We start from the raw sequence: 19,200 nt of genomic DNA, 5'->3' as shown, positions 1-19,200 counted from the left end.
GAAGTCTGATTGTATATAGCCTGGTTACTTCTCAAACTGGATGAGCAACTGCTGCCCTACATCTCTCAAACGCTCAACCAATGTCTTCCCTCTCCATTGGGCTCTCTCCTTCACCCAAGACCCCTGCCTCTCTGTAACTAGTGGTCTTGACTCCACATTGGCAGGCCATCTCCAGTGATTACGCTGCCTAACTTAGGAGAAAGACATTTGAAATCTCACCACCCATCTGTCCTCCTCTCCTGTAAGGTCAAAAGATCTTTCATTAGTTCCTCCTCTACATGCCAGAACATACCAGCCGCCTTCTCCAACACCGGCCATCTCCCCCCCCCCCTCCCCCATGCATGCCAGCCATGATCTATCAAGGGACAGGATTAAGAGCCACATTGTGTTCTGTATTTCACACCTGTGAGCACCAATAAGTGCTGCCACCCACAACGATTTCTGTCCAAGGTTCCAGTTGGAATCCATCCTCACCCAGCCAGAGCACAGAAGGTCATTGACCCTTTTCCTGCCTGGATCCAGGTTCTGCGTAAAACACCATGCCCGCTGACCAGGCCTGCTATCTCCATCCAGGCCTTCTTTGTCGTGAGATAACCTCCTCCTCCTATTTTGCGGTAGCTAGATGTTGCGTCAGTGATTAACTACCTCCAGCAATACCCTGAGATACTCTTCTGAAATGCAGGTGGCGGGCATGGGGCAGACTGGCTCCATGCATTTCTATCCCATCTGGGTACCGATGACAGTCTGAAGACAGCAACAAAACTATAACTGAAGTGATGTGTCCAAAAGCTTGATTTGCAAAACAGCTCCCTGAGGCTCTTGAGCAGACTTCCAGCTTTCCTGGTGCCCGCTCTCTTCCTGCCCCCACCTGGCTCAGCTGGTCAGTTAAATACCCAGCCAGTGTGAAATTCATGTTGGGAGCGGTTTCATGTGCGCTTCCAGTGCCACTGATCATTCTCGGCCAACAGGCTAAAACGTCAGGGCCAAGCAACAACTGAAGGCAGTGACTATAGCAAAGACTATGGACCTGTCAACATCCCTTCTGTAGTGTGAAGGACTTATGCTACAGAACTAGCTGTGCCCTTAGCCACGTTGTGCCAGTATAGGTGCAGCGTAAGCATCAGTCTGATATTGTGGAAAATTGACCAGGTATGTCCTGTCCACAGCAAGTAAGACCAATCTAATCCAGCCAATTACCGCCCCATCAGTCTACTCAATCATCAGTAAAGTGATGGAAGGGGTTGTTGACAGTGCTAGAAAGCGGCACTTAGATGATCGTTACCTGCTCACCAGTGCTGAGTGTGTGTTCAGCCAGGAGCACATCATTATTGGTTTAAACGTGGACAAAGAGCTGAATTTTGATGGTGAGGTGAGAATGGCTGCCCTTGATGTCCAGGCAGCATTAGACTGAGCGTGCCATTGAGAGGCCCTTGCAAGATTGAAGTAAGTGGGAATCGGGTTGAGGGAATATAATTATATCCCCATGACATTCAGTGGCATTGCCATTGCTGAATCTCCCACTGTCAACATCCTGGGGTTGCCATTGACCAGAAACTTAACTGGACCAGCCATGTATGTTCCTGGTGACAGCAGATCAGAAGCTGGAAAATCTATAGCAAAGTCTATCCGCTATTTATAAAGCACAAGTCAAGAGTGTGATGGAATGCCTGGCTGAGTACCGCTCCAACAACACTCAAGAAGCTTGACCCATACAAGTCAAAGTGACTTGCTTGATTGGCATCCCAAACCCTACCTTAACCATTGACTCCTTCCCACTGGTGCACAGTGGCAGCAGTATGTACCATCTAAAAGTTGCACTGCAGCAGCTGCTCAAGGTTCCTTCTGAACCCATGATTTCTATCACTTAGAAACGCAAAGACAGTAGATTCATGGGAACACCACAGCTCAAGGTCAGATGCTGTCCTGACATAGAAGAGTATCACCATTCCTTCACTGTTGCTTGTCCAAATTCCTGGCTCCGTTCTGGCACCTCATTGGCTGCAGCAGTATAAGAATTCAGCTTGCCACCAGCTTACTGGCAAATAAAGGTGGATAATAAATGCTTGCTTTGTCCCACAGCTCACTTCCCAAAATGTTTTTTTTATTAAAAAAGCAGAAAGGTTATTGTTTTTGTCTTATTGTGGAGTGGGGGAGGGGAAATGAAGAAAATGTATATATTTAAGATTGTTGCAGCTTAGCTACCAAAATCTGCCACAAAGCCACTTAGTCTCATGACGTGTTCCCAGTATCCGCTAAAATGTCTGAAGTAGGGAATTCTGAATAAAACAGCTATTCTTCTGTGGCTCATTGTAGGAAGCATTGATGTGTGAGAAGAATTGATTAATTACAAATGGGTGGGCAAGATAAAAGAATGGAGTTAAACTATTTACATAAGGGTGGGTGTCGGGAGAAAATAGCCGGCTTACATCATTCTGTCTGTGTTTGTTATTTTGTTGTTTAAAATTACTTCAGGCCGGATTGAGGGCATATTTTATAAAGCAGAATGCAATTGTCATTATAAATCTTATAATGTAATTCTTATTTATCTTATTCTGTAGCACTGATATAGATATGGAGACCGAGCACTACACCAATGGGGTGGCAGACTCTTCAACTAATGGCCTCCTAAATGGCAGTTCAAAGCATGACCATGATATGGATGAAAATGATACTGATATGGGTATGAATATTTAACTCTACAAATGGGAAAAGGCAGCCTATTGAATATAAACATTTTGTCAGAGCTCAATTTTGCATCAAAAATATTACCTTTACCCCCCTCTTGTTACAGATTGACTGATTTGTACTGTCTTGTTTTGAATTTTCTCTTTGCCTTTCTATGACACTGATGAATTGTCTGTGGTGCAAAATGCATTGCTGACTGAACGTGCTAATAAGTATGGGAGTGAGCATAAATCACTTTTCACCAAAATAGAGGGTGCCCAATACAATCCTGTCACTTTCACTCCCAAGGTCAAGCGCAAGTCACTTACAAAAAAAAAGACTTCTACGGTCTCTTTCCTTTTCTGTCTTCCTTCACATCCCCCACTGCTTTGCTCTGCAACCGTGACTCCCAAAAGATTTTCCAGCCTTGTGATTGGTAAATATTGACGTAAAACTGTGGGGAATTTTCACAACGAAGACCACAAACCACTAAGCAACCCGATTGAGAAGGCTTAACTTTATTCCACTTACTACTTTTAAAATCAGCACCCCAGACATTTGAACCCAATTTGTGTCGGTTGAATTTGAAGAAGGCCCCAGAGGACAAAAGGGTTTTCTTTCAACCCATTGCTATGTCCAGTCAGAATTAACCCAATCATTTTACTGAACTATATTGGAACCCCGTAAATTTAGGGAATCGAGGGGTTTTGCAACAGATGTCTTTATTTTCAAAATTGTCATTGCCAATTCCAGCTGAAGGTATTTCTGAAGCTTGATTACATGATGTCCTGTTAGCAAGGCATCTGTCCATATCATTTCGGATCAAGCGATATCAGATCACATTACATCAATTAACATGACATCTACAAATATTTTGCATTTACTTTAATGAAATGATTGGGAATCTTTATTTGTGGTTTTATTAGTTACACTTAGCAACTGTTGCCTGATAGTTTCAATAACCAGAAGACCACCCAAGAATAGGCGAAGTGGGGAAGCCTCATTCTCCATCACCCATGTACCACTCCTGAGAACAACCCTCCCCATGATTTCAGGACATCCATGATTCCTCGTATGTAATACGTCTATTACACTAAAGCTGTTTTAACACCTGCTGGAGTCCTGTACTTACTGTATATCCAATATTCTAAGTTGTAGATGGATCTGGTTCATTGAAAGTTGTCAGTTGTTTGTAATTTGTGAGCCTCTGGGGTTTCAAAATGGTTTTGTATCCATTACAATCTAATTTATTTGGGACTGTCAAATGGTCTGTTTTTTGGGGGTGTTGCAATCCATATTTACATTTTTATTCATTTGTAATAATCAAAATCTTCTTGATTGAAAACAAGCTACGTGATCTTAATATTTTATAGTGGACTTTTTAAAACTATAATATTTAATTATTTTTGATACAAAATGTTTTCTGGCGATCTAGTTAGTTTGAAATGCTAATTCTCTTGTGGTGGTGGAAGTAATGTGAAAAGGAGAATTAACAGTGTAATCGAAAAGTGTGACTTTGTTTTTACTGGCAACAACTGTTACTATTGTGAAAATGGAGTGACATCTTAGACACATAATGGATCGTTTTTAGGTAAGGTATGTGGAACCAATATTGGTACATGGGAGTTACGATACATATCAGCTATGATCTAATTGAAAGGCTGACAAGCTCAAGTGGCTGATGGCCTTCTCCTGTGTTCAACTGAATTCAATGACAAGTGAAATCTTGACCAATATATTGTAGCTTGTGTGAAAGGAAGTCTGCAGTTTACAGGCCTAAAGTTAATGCCCATCTACGTTTTGAACTTGGCATTTATTTACCTATATTCTTTCTTACTAAATAAGGCTTACTAAATAAGGGGCTGGTTTAGCACAGGGCTAAATCGCTGGCTTTGAAAGCAGACCAAGGCAGGCCAGCAGCACGGTTCAATTCCAGTACCAGCCTCCCTGAACAGGCGCCGGAATGTGGCGACTAGGGGCTTTTCACTAACTTCATTTGAAACCTACTTGTGACAATAAGCGATTTTCATTTCATTTCAGTCCAACTTTTAGTTGACTTAGTTGAACTTTGCAACCAAATGATTCTGATGTGTTCAATCCATTTTAGAACTTTGCTTCCTCATTAAGATGCACTGGTTGCTTTTTAATTTTATTCCGGGTCTGACTGCTCTCTTATTTTAATGTAAGAAATCAGTTTGATGTTTTTTCATGGATTCTTGACAGAAATAGACTTGACTCAGTCACGACGCCAACTTTGTGGTGGCAGCCAGGCAGCGATCGAACGCATGATTCATTTTGGGCGCGAACTGCAAACCGTGAGTGAGCAGCTGAGACGAGAATGTGGCAAAAACACAGCCAATAAAAAAATGTTACAGGTACCAACGTAATACAAATTTGGCTTGGTATGGAACTTGTAATGTTGCTGAAAATGATAAATTAAGAGCTACTTTTTTTTTTTAAAAATAAATCTCAGGAAAGGCAAAGCACACATGTCAGTTTGGCTCCATTGGTAACCTTTGTCTCCTCAGACTCGAAAGGTTCTGTGTGTGAGCCGCATTGAGGATTGAAGCACGTAAACTAGACAGGCATGTTAGTGCTCCCTCTCTCCCCCTCTGTGTGACTCTCTCTCTCTCTGGAATAGGGATCACAAATATTAGAACTTGCAGACAACATAAAACGAGTGAGTCTGATTAATTGGAGATTTGGGGGCAGAGGTTTAGTATACTGGACAGATAGATGTCATAACATTTAAATGTGGGTTGATATGTTTTGGTAAAGGAAAGATTAAGTATTTTAAACTTTATATGTGCATAGAATACAGAAGTAAATATGTAGACCATTAAAAGTGGGAGGGCAACCTGATAACTTTTTTCATGTATATAGGATTCTCGGTTTTATGGCTGAAGTTATAGAGAATATAAAGACAGAGGCAATGGCAACTGAATTCTGGCTGCCATTAGAAGTTTCTGTCCAGTTGTGTCCAACTTGAACAAAATGAATAAATACTGAGACTGGTCAAGGCCATGACAAAGACACTGTCAGGCTTTTGTTATGAGAACAAACTGAGCTATTTTCATTTAAACAAGGGTGGGCTATGATCTGAAAGAGATGTCCAAAATTATTGAATGTTGCTGAGGCAAATGGAGAAAAGCTATTTCAATGGTCTTTGGGTTATTAACTTGATGGCATAAATGTAATTTCTAACTGTCAAAAGAGCAATGACGGGCTAATAAATATTTTAAGACTTGTTAAGATGTGAAATGTTCCAACCAGAAACTGAGATGCAGAATCCAGGCTTTTAATAAGAATTTTGGATAGATGTTTGTAAAAAGGAATTGAAGGGAATGGGACCAAATCATCAGCTCTTTCAAACAATTCACAGAGCTAGAATGGACTGATTGGCATCCTACTTTGCTGTAGATGCCTACAGTAGCTTAAGTTGGGATTGTTTGCCAGTCGCCCCACTCCCTCAGCACCACCTATATTGACTTATTTTCAGTTTGCATGATTTATTTTGCTTCAGAAAGCAAACCCATAAACTGACTGTCAGTTCTGATGCTTTTTCCCCATCAACTAATGAGAAACCATATTAATGACACAATTAAACAGTAAGCTGTATCACTCCATCTTTTAAAATTATAGACTCTGGTCTATTCCAATCTCAAAAAGTCACGATTTTGATACAGTCATTTAATTAAGCTGCAGTTATCTGTTTACTTGTTGATGTGTTTTTTGGTTTGAAGACCATTCCCAAAGGGCCCGGTGTCTGATTTACTTGCTTGGGGTCAGTTTTTTTACTCGTTGTATCTGTACTATTCAGCTAGAGGAATCAGAACTACCACATTGTTAGCCATATGCTATCTACATCTTTTCCTTTGCAGACCAATACACATCAGTTATTTGGTAGACTTGCTTCACAGAACCTTTTTGAGTGTTGCTCCAGCATGTTCTTAACACTTCTTGACCATGCTCAGTCTCTTAATGTTAATTATGTGCATAGATGCACATGGCAGTTCCAGTATAGAGGACTCTGTTCTGTTTCACCTTCGGCATCCCAGTATGGTTGATCGCCATCAGAATCGAGAGAAGCATGTTGCCCAGTTCCTTGGAGGTGAGATGAGACCATTTGAGAGAACCACTAGTGAACTAGAGGAATGCTACAATGAAGCTCACTTTTGCACTTTGCTAGTTGAAGTCTGCTAATAACTTTATTCCAGTGCAACTTTATTTTAAATTAAAAAATAAATGTCAAATATATTTGAAACAGGAAACAGCGTAAAAGATTTCTGGAACTTTGATCGCAGCGTCATTTCATTTCACCACTGTGCCGTCGGCCATTTCTAGTTTAATTTGTCCTATTGTAATACTTGAGGACCTAGGTCCTCAGATGAAGGCGAGTGGTTTATATGATTGAGACTGCCATATTTTTGGGTGCTGCTGAATCCTGTAATGGAACTTCAGCAAACAGACTGCTTACCCTGAGCTTGGAATCTCCACACCTTAGCCTGCCGACTTATTCCAGCTGTGAAGGCATCTGAGGGAACTGTATAGAGAGCTATCTGATACTGCTTGCTGTCCTGAGGGGAGGTGGAATCTTAGCTGCTGTCTCCAGCTCTCCCTCCAGGCGTGGGATTGGATATTGTCAGAGACCTGCAAGAGAACAGACCTTGGGGATTTACACGTTAGTAATTCCGTGTGGGGAAAAAATATATACATTTACCCTGATAACTGTCCCATCATGATGCTTTTAGCGATCACGCAATTCTGTAGATATTGCTAACTTCTCACTCTGAAATAAATTTGCCTTTCCACATGCGGTGCAAGATGGAAATTTTGTCCGGTCAGATGAGTTTGCCCCACAATTTGTGAAAGGCCAGCGTCTGCTGCAGTTGGAAGTCCTAGTTTGTATCTTGCTGCAGATTATGGGGGTTGGAATTGAAGGTCCAGTGTCTCTAAGCCACTGTGTCATTCCGTGCTTTACGTGTGCTTTCTTTAACAAACTGAATCATGCATTTGTCAACTTGGCTTCCACATTATTCATGGTGTCAGATCTAATAATTCAGAATGAAAGACATTTTTATTATAACTCTTAAGTTATGTTTGCCATAGCATTACGTTTAAGATCAACAGAGGCTGTGTCTTTTTGCTTGTGCATCACTTGAGTGCGATTTGATTTTGTCAGATTTATAAGCTATAATTTAGTAAATCTTTCGATAATTGCAATAACTTTCTCCTAAATGCCTTTCTATATTGATTCCGTTTTTATCCACTGTTCACATTTTTCATATCTTTGCTGCACCATTCAGGATGCATTTAGTCTGCTTGCCTATTCCGATCCATGGAACAGTCCAGTAGGATATCAACTTGATATAGTGCAAAGAGAACCTGTGTGCTCTGCATTGAATAGTGCTATATTAGGTGAGTACAATAGTATATTTGTAACAAAAACAGAAAATGCTTGACAATCTCAGCAGGTCTGATAGCATCTGTGGAGAGAGAATGGAGCTAACGTTTTGAGTCGGGATGACTCTTTGTCAAAGCTAGTACATTTGCACATTACTTTAAATAGGTGTTCATTAATGCACTATCTGAAAGTGCGGTGGAGGCAGTTTCAGTTGAGGCATTCAAGTGGACATTGGTGATTATTTGAATGGAAACAATGTGCAGGTGTGTGGGGGCAAAGGCTGGGGCTTGGCACTAAGTTATGATGCTCGTTTGGGGAACTGGTGCAGACATGATAGGCCAGTGGACTCCTGCACCGTAACAATTCTAAGATTCTGTCTGGATCTAAAACTCTGTATTTCTAAAAGAGTGTTAACTCTTCTTGTTGCCCATAAAGTGTGATTAAATGGGAGAACACTCTTTAATTCATCAAGCTATGTTTTACAGGCAATGATTGAGTAAACTGAAGGTGGACAATATATCTCATTGCCCGAGTGCAGTAATCTACAAAAGTTGATGAATAAAATATCAACCCTAGACCTAAATACTCAACCATAACCTACCGCCTAACACAGCAACATTTGATCATCTCCACAGGCTCCAATCCTTTTCCTTCCCTCCACCACTCTCTCCCCCCCCCCCCCCCCCCCCCCCGTTAAGTAATGGGTTAAGAGACATTGCAATTAGTTGTCTCATTTATGTTAAGTATCCATTAATTGACACTGATATGTGGCCTCTGTCAGGTGATGTATAGTGAGAGTTATGTGCAAAGGCTGTTGGAATTCAATAAATGTGTGTTTGTGAAAAAGGAACAGAACTTTAGACTCTTCATATCACAGCAACTAAAAACGTCTAACACTCCCCCCTCATAGCCCCCAGCCCATTGTCTGGTTTCGTCCACATAGGCAGGTATGTTTAATATGGAAACATCACTTGAGTTGATTGCAACCTCTGTCTCAACTGATTGTGCTCTCTTCTGAGTTAGAACATAGAACAGTACAGCACAGTACAGGCCGTTCGGCCCACGATATTCTGCCGACCATTTATCCTAATCTAAGATCAACCTAACCTACACCCCTTCAATTTACTGTTGTCCATGTGCCTGTCCAAGATTCACTTAAATGTCCCTAATGATTCTGACTCCACTACCTCCGCTGGCAGTGCATTCCACACACCCACCACTCTCTGTGTAAAGAACCGACCTCTGACATTTACTCTAAACCTTCCTCCAATCGCCTTAAACTTTTATCCCCTCGTGACAGCCACTTCCGTCCTGGGGAAAAGTCTCTGGTTATCCAGTATGGTAGCACAAGTGGATAGCACTATGGCTTCACAGCGCCAGGGACCCAGGTTCGATTCCCGCTGGGTCACTGTCTGTGAGGAGTCTGCACATTCTCCCCGTGTCTGCGTGGGTTTTCTCCAGGTGCTCCAGTTTCCTCCCACAGTCCAAAGACGTGCAGGTTAGGTGGATTGGCCATGATAAATTGCCCTTAGTGACCAAAAGAAATGTTAGGAGGGGTTATTGGGTTACGGGGATAGGGTGGAAGTGAGGGCTTGAGTGGTCAGTGCAGACTCGATGGGCCGAATGGCCTCCTTCTGCACTGTATGTTCTATCCACTCTATCCTTGCCTCTCGTCACCTTGTACATCTCTATCAAGTCATCTCTGTACCTTCTTCGCTCCAGTGAGAAAAGCCCTAGCTCCCTCAATCTTTCTTCATAAGACATGCCCTGCAGTCCAAACAGAATCCTGGTAAATCTCCTCTGCACCTTCTCCAAAGCATCCACATCCTTCCTATAATGAGGTGACCAGAACGGGACACAATATTCCAAGTGTGATCTAACCAGGGTTTTATAAAGCTGCAGCAAAACCTCGCGGCTCTTAAACTCAATCCCCCTGTTAATGGAAGCCAACACACCATATGCTTTCTTTACAACCCTATCAACCTGGGTGGCAACTTTGGGGGATCTATGTACTTGGACTCCAAGATCCCTCTGTTCCTCCACACTTCCAAGAATCCTGCCTTTAACCCTGTATTCAGCATTCAAATTCGACCTTCCAAAATGAATCACTTCACATTAATCTAGGTTGAACTCCATCTGCCACTTCTCAGCCCAGCTCTGCATCCTGTCAATGTCCTGTTGTAACCTGCAACAACCCTCAACACTATCTACTACTCTCCCAACCTTCGTGTCATCGGCAAACTTACTAACCCACCCTTCCACTTCCTCATCCAAGTCATTTATAAAAACCACAAAGAGTAGAGGTCCCAGAACAGATCCCTGCGGGACACCATTGGTCACCGACCTCCAGGCGGAATTTTTTCCATCCACTACCACTCGCTGTCTTCTTTTGACCAGCCAATTCTGTATCCAGAGACAGCCAAATTTCCCTGTATCTGAATGAACCTACCATGGGGAACCTTATCAAATGCCTTTCTGAAATCCATATACACCACATCCACTGCCCGACCTTCATCAGTGTGTCTCGTCACATCCTCAAAGAATTCAGTGAGGCTTGTGAGGCATGACCTGCCCCTCACAAAACCATGCTGACCATCTTTAATCAAATTGTGTTTTTCTAAGTAATCATAAATCCTCTGCTACCCTCTTACCTTCCCTAAATCCCTCCCTTCATGTGAACATCTCGGTCCATATTCATGGACATCCCTTTACCGTGCAACTCCAGTGGTCTTGCAACTCCTCTCAACTGCTGAGATTGTTTACCCTTTCAATTTTGTTTTCTAATCTTAAACACCATCAATTTTAAAAACCACAGAATCAGGTCTTTAGCAAGCTCGTGTTACAATATCCAACACGAGTACTCTGGCAAATCATGCCATATGATTCCAGTGTAATTACATGATTATTTATTGAGTGATTATACAAACTGCTTTACTCAACTGTACTCTCACCTCCACTCTGATGCCCTAGTGTTCAAAAAGCTATTACTGTCTCTTACCCTGGCCACTTCCCATTGTGTGACCTTTATCTCCATTCCCATAAGGATTTTCCCTTAACAGACTTAAAAAGATATGGCAACAACTGGCTGAGTCATTCACCTCCAGATGTGGCTGGACCACACAAAACATTATCCAATTATGTTCTCATCTCCTGCTCACTGTTGCAGAATCATTCTAAAATGTGATAATAACCACCCGTTTTTTCTTACTGAAACCATCTTCTTAAACTCCTCTCCCCATCTCCTCCACCCTCCCCTCCAGGAAGCAATGAGGAGCTGATGGATTTCTTTGTCACGAAGATCAAAAAAATTCAATTAGCTTCCTCTGCTACATCCTTCCCATACACCAATCTACCAGACAAAACTTCCTTTTTTGCAGCCTTGAACTCGTGCTGTTGTCTTTCTTGTCGATCTCTTCTCATGCCCACCCTAAGTTCACCTTGTCCATGAGACTCATAGAATCCCTACAGTGCAGCAGAAGGCCATTCGGCCCATCGAGACTGCACTGACCTTCCAAAAGTGCACTCCATCTAAGCTCATTAACCCATCCTATCCCCGTAACTTTGCCCATTGACCATGGCCAATCCACCTAAACTGCACGTCTTTGCATACTAAGGGACAATTTTTTGCATGGCCAATCCACTTAACCTGCACATCTTTGGACTGTGGAGCACCTGGAGGAAAGCCACGCAGACACGGGGAGAAAATGCAAACTCCACACAGACAGTCACCCAAGGCTGGGATTGAACCGGGTCCCTGGCGCTGTGAGGCAGCAATGCTAGCCACTGTGCCACCGTGCCGCCCTGCTCCCTCAACCTATTCCCTCTAAACTGCTGACCTCCCAACTACCCCAGCTGGTCACCCTGTTAGTAATTATTGTTAATGGTTCAGCCTCTTCAGCTGCTGTCCCTATTTCTTTTAAATCTGCCATCATCACTCCTCTCCTCAAAAGCTAACTCTTGACCCCATCATCCTTGAAAACACAAGCTCCTCCTCTTCGACTACAAAATCCTGGATTGTGTTGTTGTCTCCCAAAACTGATCCCATATTTGTTGGAACTCCATGTTGGAATTCCTCCAATCCAGTTTCTGCCCTGCCACAGTACTGAAACAGCTCCTCTCCCAAGTTACAAATTACAACCTTTCTGACTGTAACAAAGGTAGACACTCTCTCCTCGTCCTTCTTGACCTATTGGTATACTTTGACAGGTTAATCACACCATCCTTCAATGTCACTCCTCTGTCGTCCAGCTGGGTGGGACTGCTCTCACATGGTTCCATTCTTACCATTTAATCAGAGAGAATTATTTGCTACGGCTTCGCTTTTCATTGTTGCATGGTGTCCTCCAGGATCTCTCCTTGGCTCCTTCTAGTGCTCATCTGCATGTCCTCAGCAAAATCCTCCTGAAAGCAGTTAGTTTTCACATGTATGTTGACAACACCCAGTTGTACCTCGCCAACACCTCTCTTAAATCTACGTCTGCATCATCTCCAGCTGCTAAGTTATCAGACTGCTTATCCGACATCTAGTGCCAGATGAGCAGAAATGTCTTTCAATTAATTATCGAGAAGACAGAAGCTATTGTCTTTGGTTTCTGATCCAGACTCCGTTCCTGAACTCCAACTCCATCCCTCTCCCTGGAAACTGAGTCTAAACTAAGACTGTTCACAACCTTGGGGTCATATTTGACCCACGGTGAACTTCCAACCACATATTTGTGCATCACCCAAGACCATTTATATCCATCTCCTAACATCGTTCCACTATGCCTCTGTCTCAGCTCATCTGCTGCTGAAACCCTCATTCATGTCGTTGTTACCAATAGACTCAACTATAACAATGCAGTCCTGGTCAACCTCTCACATTACATTCTCTCTAAACTGAGGACATCCAAAATTCTGCTGCCTTACTCTCAACAAATCCCGATCACCTATCATCCCTGTGCTGACTGGCCTACATTGAGACCCCAGTCAAATAGCGCTTTGATTTGAAAATTCTTCTCCTTGCTTTCAAATCCCCCCTTGCTTTCACTTTTGTAAGTTCTAGGTACTATTTGAACTTAAATTCTAATTGTGTTCATTTGAGACTTTAGCCATGTAGGCAATGTGAGTTTGGTGAAGTAACTCAGGACATTTTTAAGTTGTAGATATTGTCAAAATCAGGGCAGGACTTGACCAGCATACAATGGTACTTGCTTTTCGGTTTGGCTGTTGGCACAGGTTTACACTCGGCCTCTGTTCTCTCCCCGTAACCTCTGCTTCCTTATGGGCAGCAGGCTCTTGCTTTGTGACATACTGAGTGAAAGTTGCTGCTTATTAACTCTCCCAAACCACAACCCACAGTGTGAGCAATGATATTGCATTATGATTGGCCTAAATAAGGCTATTTCTTAGTTGGCTTAAGAGGATCGTGATCAGTCTGTGATTGGTCGAGGTGTTGCATGATCAGTTTCTGATTGGTTTCTCGAGGGTGATGGTCATCTCTTGATGTCATTTCCCATTGCTCCCTGACTGGCCCCCTCGGGTGTCAATACCGCCCCTCTCATTAAAGCTTGTTTTTGTTACTTTGCTCAGGGTGGGAGCAATATGCTGTCATGGCCTCACGATTGATATCTTGAGCTCATCGTTTCAGACTTTGTTTAATTGGTATTAAATCAGATCTGTATCGGTGACTTTTTTGTACAGATCATTTGTGTGTTGATGTTACTTCTGTTTGTGGAATGAGTTACTTTACTTTTAAAACAAAGGACAGAGCGGTAAATTTGCTTTTAATATCCAAACTAATAAAGAAGATTGCAAAGTGGGTTATTTAGTGTGCTTATAGAATATAAGTGAAAATGGTTTTGATATCTGATTTTATTTGAGATAAGACGATATATGATGTCAGGGGACATCGGTCCAGATGTCTAATTGATATGTAGGTATCAGTATGTCCTGTAGAACTTCAGTAAAACAGGCGCTTAGTGTATTTTTGTTGGGACAACTACTTTGCCATAGTATGTTTTTGTTGTTGGTGCTTGGTTTAAGTCAATTAAAAAGCAGGATAGTTTAATAAGACTTACAAAGTTACAGAAATTACAGTCTATATAAAATACATATAAAATCAATGCTTGAAATTGATTGCTGTGCTAAATGTAACACAACACATTCATCTAACGTATTAAAATTTAAAAGAATTGGTGTAACAAAAACTGAATACAGCTTAATTCTAAACTTACAAAACCAAAGGTGGTTGCACACTGTGAAAGAAAGTGACTTTCTAAACCTCAAGTTAAGCTGCACTAATTTGAAGCACAAGGCTGAATGTTTGAACACTTTCTTTGCACAATAGGTCTTTGAATTTGGAGAAAGCAGCTGATCATTTTAATTGCTAGGGAGGTGGATGGCTTCACACTAGTAATGGTTCAACCTTGACCTCTTGCATCACTGGCTTAAGGGTCATATGTTTCTTTTCTCTCCCTTGTCTAGTTTGAGTATGATGCCAAGACCAAGTCATGTGATGAGCGAGTGCCCCAGAATTCAGCATAAAATCATATTGGTTGACATAAGTTGATTATTTAACTAGGCCCACAACTAAACTACAAATTAGTTGTAAATAATGATGTAATAATAATAATCTTTATTATTGTCACAAGTAGGCTTGCATTAACACTGCAATGAAGTTACTGTAAAAATCCCCTGTTCGTAAATTAAACTTTCCAATGCCTTTACCTATCTCTGTGATCTCCAGCCCCACAACCCTCCAAGATATTGCACTCCTCATTCTGCCTTGCTTGTACTTCCCTAATTTTTATTCACTCCACCATTGGTGGATGTGCCTTCAGTTGACTGGACTCCAAATTCTGAAATTCTATCCCTAAATGCTTCTTGCAAACTACCCCTCTCACCAAGCCTTTGGCCATCGACCCCAGTATTGCCTTATGTAACTTGTTGCCTAATTTCTATCTTTCTCCTTCCCTCCCAGCCTTACAGACCCCTCACTATAAAACGGGGATTATTGCTAAGGGAAGGGGGGAGGTGCTGAAGCCCCATAAACCTCTGTCAAATTGACCCGAACCTTTTGAAAGAAAATCTATCCTAATGAATTGTGCCAAATACCCAGTTTAAGTGTCCTGCCCATATTATTCTCTAATATGGACGGCATGGTAGCACGGTGGTTAGAACTGTTGCTTCACAGCACCAGGGTCCCAGGTTTGATTCCCGGCTTGGGTCACTGTCTGTGCGGAGTCTGCATGTTCTCCCCGTGTCTGCGCGGGTTTCCTCCGGGTGTTCCGGTTTCCTACCACAAGTCCCGAAAACCGTGCTTGTTAGGTGACTTGGACATTCTGAATTCTCCCTCAGTGTACCCAAACAGGCGTTGGAGTGTGGCAACTATAGGATTTTCACAGTAACTTCATTGCCGAGTTAATGTAAGTCTACTTGTGACACTAATAAAGATTATTATTATAATATGCTGTGATGCTCTGATTACTCCGATTATCTGGATGACTTTTTTTGTAAGGTGAATGATTTGTCTAAATTAATCTTTTTCTTCCTTCTATAAACACAGTGCAAGAGAGCAACCCTTCCCTTTTGTGATATAGTCCATTGTATTTACCAAGAGTTAACATGTTATTTTGTTGGGGAAATTGGATCAGCTTTTCAAATCTGTGCCTTATCATAGAATTTATCATAGAATTTACAGTGCAGAAGGAGGCCATTCGGCCCATCAAGTCTGCACCGGCTCCTGGAAAGAGCACCCCACCCAAGGCCAACACCTCCACCCTATCCCCACAACCCAGCAACCCCACCCAACACTAAGGGCAATTTTGGACACTAAAGGCAATTTATCATGGCCAATCCACCTAACCTGCACATCTTTGGACTGTGGGAGGAAACCGGAGCACCCGGAGGAAACCCACGCACACACGGGGAGGATGTGCAGACTCTGCACAGACAGTGACCCAAGCTGGAATCGAACCTGGGACCCTGGAGCTGTGAAGCAATTGTGCTAGCCACAATGCTACCGTGCTGCCCTTAATTGTCAACTTGACTTATTTGGAAGCATTCTTGCCTTGAAACCAGAAGATTCAAACTCTACTGGTCTTGCGCCATACACTTAGTTGTCAGATTTTAGAAAATATATTATGACACTATTTGTAAAACAAAAACTGGAAATTCTGGCTAATGTTATGTTTTGCCTGAAGGACATTAGCTTGTTGTTTATCTCAATTGCTGTTTGTGGGATGTTGGCTTTGTGTAAGTTGATGGATCATAGTGTTTACAGGTGTTTTTCTGAATGTGCAGCATGTTTATTTCACTGTTTTTGTAAGTAGGATAATTCGTCCAAATGAATCTTTTATGCGGCTGCTTATTTAACTGAATGCTCCATAATCCCTAAATTGACACAATTGTTCATTCACTGTGTTGAAGTTGCAGCCAAATGTATTTATTGTGTCTTCCCTATTTCAGAGTCTCACAATCTGCCAAAGCAACCCCCGCTTGCGCTCGCCATTGGACAGGCTTCAAAGTGTTTGGAGTTGATGGCCCGATTGGGAATTGGTTCTTGTGCGTTTGCCACAGTGGAAGAATATTTGCACTAGCTATGCATTTGTACAGCTCATCCCAGAGCTACCTTAACATTAGTGACCATATCCAGCACCAGGTCCGCTCAAGGGAAACTGACTTTTAATTTCCAATGATCTTTTGGGGACAGATCATAAATGTCATTCTACTTCTGCTTCCTAGTTTACAGCATGGTCCAGCTGTTTTCTAACTTATATGCACAGTTCATTGACATGTTTTGCATTATTTTTTATAGCAATGTCAGGAGGAGTTGTAACAGTGTAGTATGTATATCTGTTTCAGTGGAACATAACTGTGCTTCCTTATTAATTCCTCAAACATGTCAAAAGGTTTTCATCTGAAGTGGGCTGATTGAGGCTCCAGCTAAAATAAATGGTCCTTCATATGGGACAGTGTCATTCATTCTTAAATATTTGGAAGACAAAAAACTAATTGGCTAAAAATAATTTTAAAATACTTTAATCAAAATTAAAGTGAGAATGTGTGAATAAAAGTATTTAGTTACAGATTAAAACCAAAAAACTAGGTTTTTTGTACTTTATTAAAGTGTATCTTTTGTGATAAACCAAAATTTAAAATTGCTGTTGTGTGAGTGGATCTCCAATGGTGAGCATGTCTAATACAAAATGGATAAAAATGTTTTCCATCCCTCTGATGTACATCAAAAAGTTAAATGCTTGAGTAATTTGGTAGATCTTTTAAGAATAGATGGATGGAGAGTGAATTTTTTTTCCCTCCCAAGAGTATTGTAAATCTTCATTACTCAGGAGCTGAATGGGCAGTCACACTTGTGAACGATTGCAGCGTGTTGGTCTCAGTGTTTTTTTAAAATCTCGCCAGGTTGTCTATGTGCACATGCTCTCCATCTCCATCTGTTCCCTTTCCCGCTCTCCAAACATTGTTTAAATGCAGAGAAATACATTCTACACCCATCATTTTAACCATTGTAAAATAACAGTGTTAAGTACTTGTCAACACATTGTGTGGTAATGACATTATTTATATTAAACCAAATACTTAGTCAAAATCTGCAATGTCTTAATTTAAACTTTGTACACTCTGCATTTTTAAGCAGTGCTTGAGTGAGTACTATACTGCAATAAACAAATGTATGAATCGTAATTAATCAGCTATTAAAGATTTAAATCTATTGAAATGGGTAGTGTTTATTTACTAGTCCCAACAGCATTGTCTACATACTGAAAATGGAAACTATTTTTAAAATTGTGCACCATAATGGCCAATATTGTCTTATCCTCCAGCAGGCTCCAGAAAGCTTCAGCCTGTACAAAATTCATGAATATTCAATGCCTGACTCATTCCCTCATGACAGCATTGCCACTTTTACCTTTGAGGCTAGGTGCTGACATAATATGGCTTGGCAATCATCCCACATGTCACTGCTGATTGTAATATATAGTCTTTGAAGCAAATATTTTAAATACAGTATTGTCAAGTATTTTAAGCATACTTTTTTTTTTTAGCCATGTCATATAAGTGTCATAAGCCAGGCTGATTTGTAACCCAATGTATGTTGTGAAACTGGAATCTTTAACAAATGTGTTTTTATTTCCCCTTAATCGAAGAAAAATCTATTAAAGTTGCTTTTGTCATTGTGGTGATAATCAAAACTGTCCATTTCCAGTGGCTTTACCTACAATTGGAAAGAATTTCAGTTGTAATTTTGGGTAATAGTTATTGCCCAGCCAACTCCACCAAAAAATGATTCTCTGGTAATTTATCAATGCTGTTTATGGACCTTTCTTTGTGCAAATTGGCTGCTGCATTTCCTTACAACAGTGACTACACTTCAAAATGTTTATTTAGCTGTGAAGTGCTTTGGGATGTCCTGAGATCGTGAAAAATGCCACGTAGGAGCAAGTTCATTTTATAAATGTGCATTAATTCATGACGTTGTATTGAAGACTTTCTATGACTCTTTATTCCTGACTACTCTGCTGTAAAATATTGTGGTAATTAACATTGTAAATTTCTTCAAGGAAAATTTGCAACTGAACAATATCTGCAGTAATAAATTATTACATAAATATTTTATTGGATATAGAATTGTGTGGTTCCCAAAATGTTAATTTTAGGTTTGTTTTCGGGAAGGGAATACGATGAACAAAACAAATAAATACTTAAACCAGTTCAGGACTGGGGCATGTGACTTAATGAAATGCACTCGGTACACACACAGCCGTTGTAACTAGCAAATCTGACTTTGTGGTACTTCCCGAAAGTTTTGTAACCATCTCTACCTTCTGAGCAGATGTTGCAGACCGGCAAGCAATGTTTGAATTCCTATTAGCTTTCCAGCAATGACCTCTGTATTACAACGGTACTGGGACATGGAATATCTAAAATTGGTTTCAGCCCATGGCCAGTATAACCACTGTGGTGGAGAGGATATTTGTTAGAATTAGTGGTAACATTACTGTTATCATAATTTGGCCTCTGAAAGGCACATGAGAGAAGAGCCTGTCCATTTTTTCACTTTCCCTGCTTTGAGAGGTTTGCTGGGTACTTGGCAATTCGCTCTGTAGCTGACATTGAAAACTGAGCCGAAT

At 41.2% G+C, this 19,200-nt stretch overlaps 1 protein-coding gene across 1 annotated transcript in view; it reads left to right on the top strand.

The window, feature by feature from the left end:
* Positions 1–17,780, top strand: part of ranbp9 (RAN binding protein 9) — a 176,763-nt gene extending 158,983 nt beyond the window's left edge. Inside the window, exons 11-14 of the mRNA XM_072509589.1 lie at positions 2,559–2,680; positions 4,888–5,039; positions 7,971–8,082; positions 16,517–17,780. Of these exons, the coding sequence (XP_072365690.1) occupies positions 2,559–2,680; positions 4,888–5,039; positions 7,971–8,082; positions 16,517–16,647 (517 nt within the window). The 3' untranslated portion in view covers positions 16,648–17,780. The remainder of the gene's footprint in view (positions 1–2,558; positions 2,681–4,887; positions 5,040–7,970; positions 8,083–16,516) is intronic.
* Positions 17,781–19,200: the final 1,420 nt, after the last annotated feature.

This window comes from Scyliorhinus torazame, chromosome 6, assembly GCF_047496885.1.
Source record: "Scyliorhinus torazame isolate Kashiwa2021f chromosome 6, sScyTor2.1, whole genome shotgun sequence".
Taxonomy (NCBI): Eukaryota; Metazoa; Chordata; class Chondrichthyes; order Carcharhiniformes; family Scyliorhinidae; genus Scyliorhinus; species Scyliorhinus torazame.
Note: the sequence above shows the minus strand (reverse complement) of the source record. Positions and strands in the feature narration are given on the sequence as shown.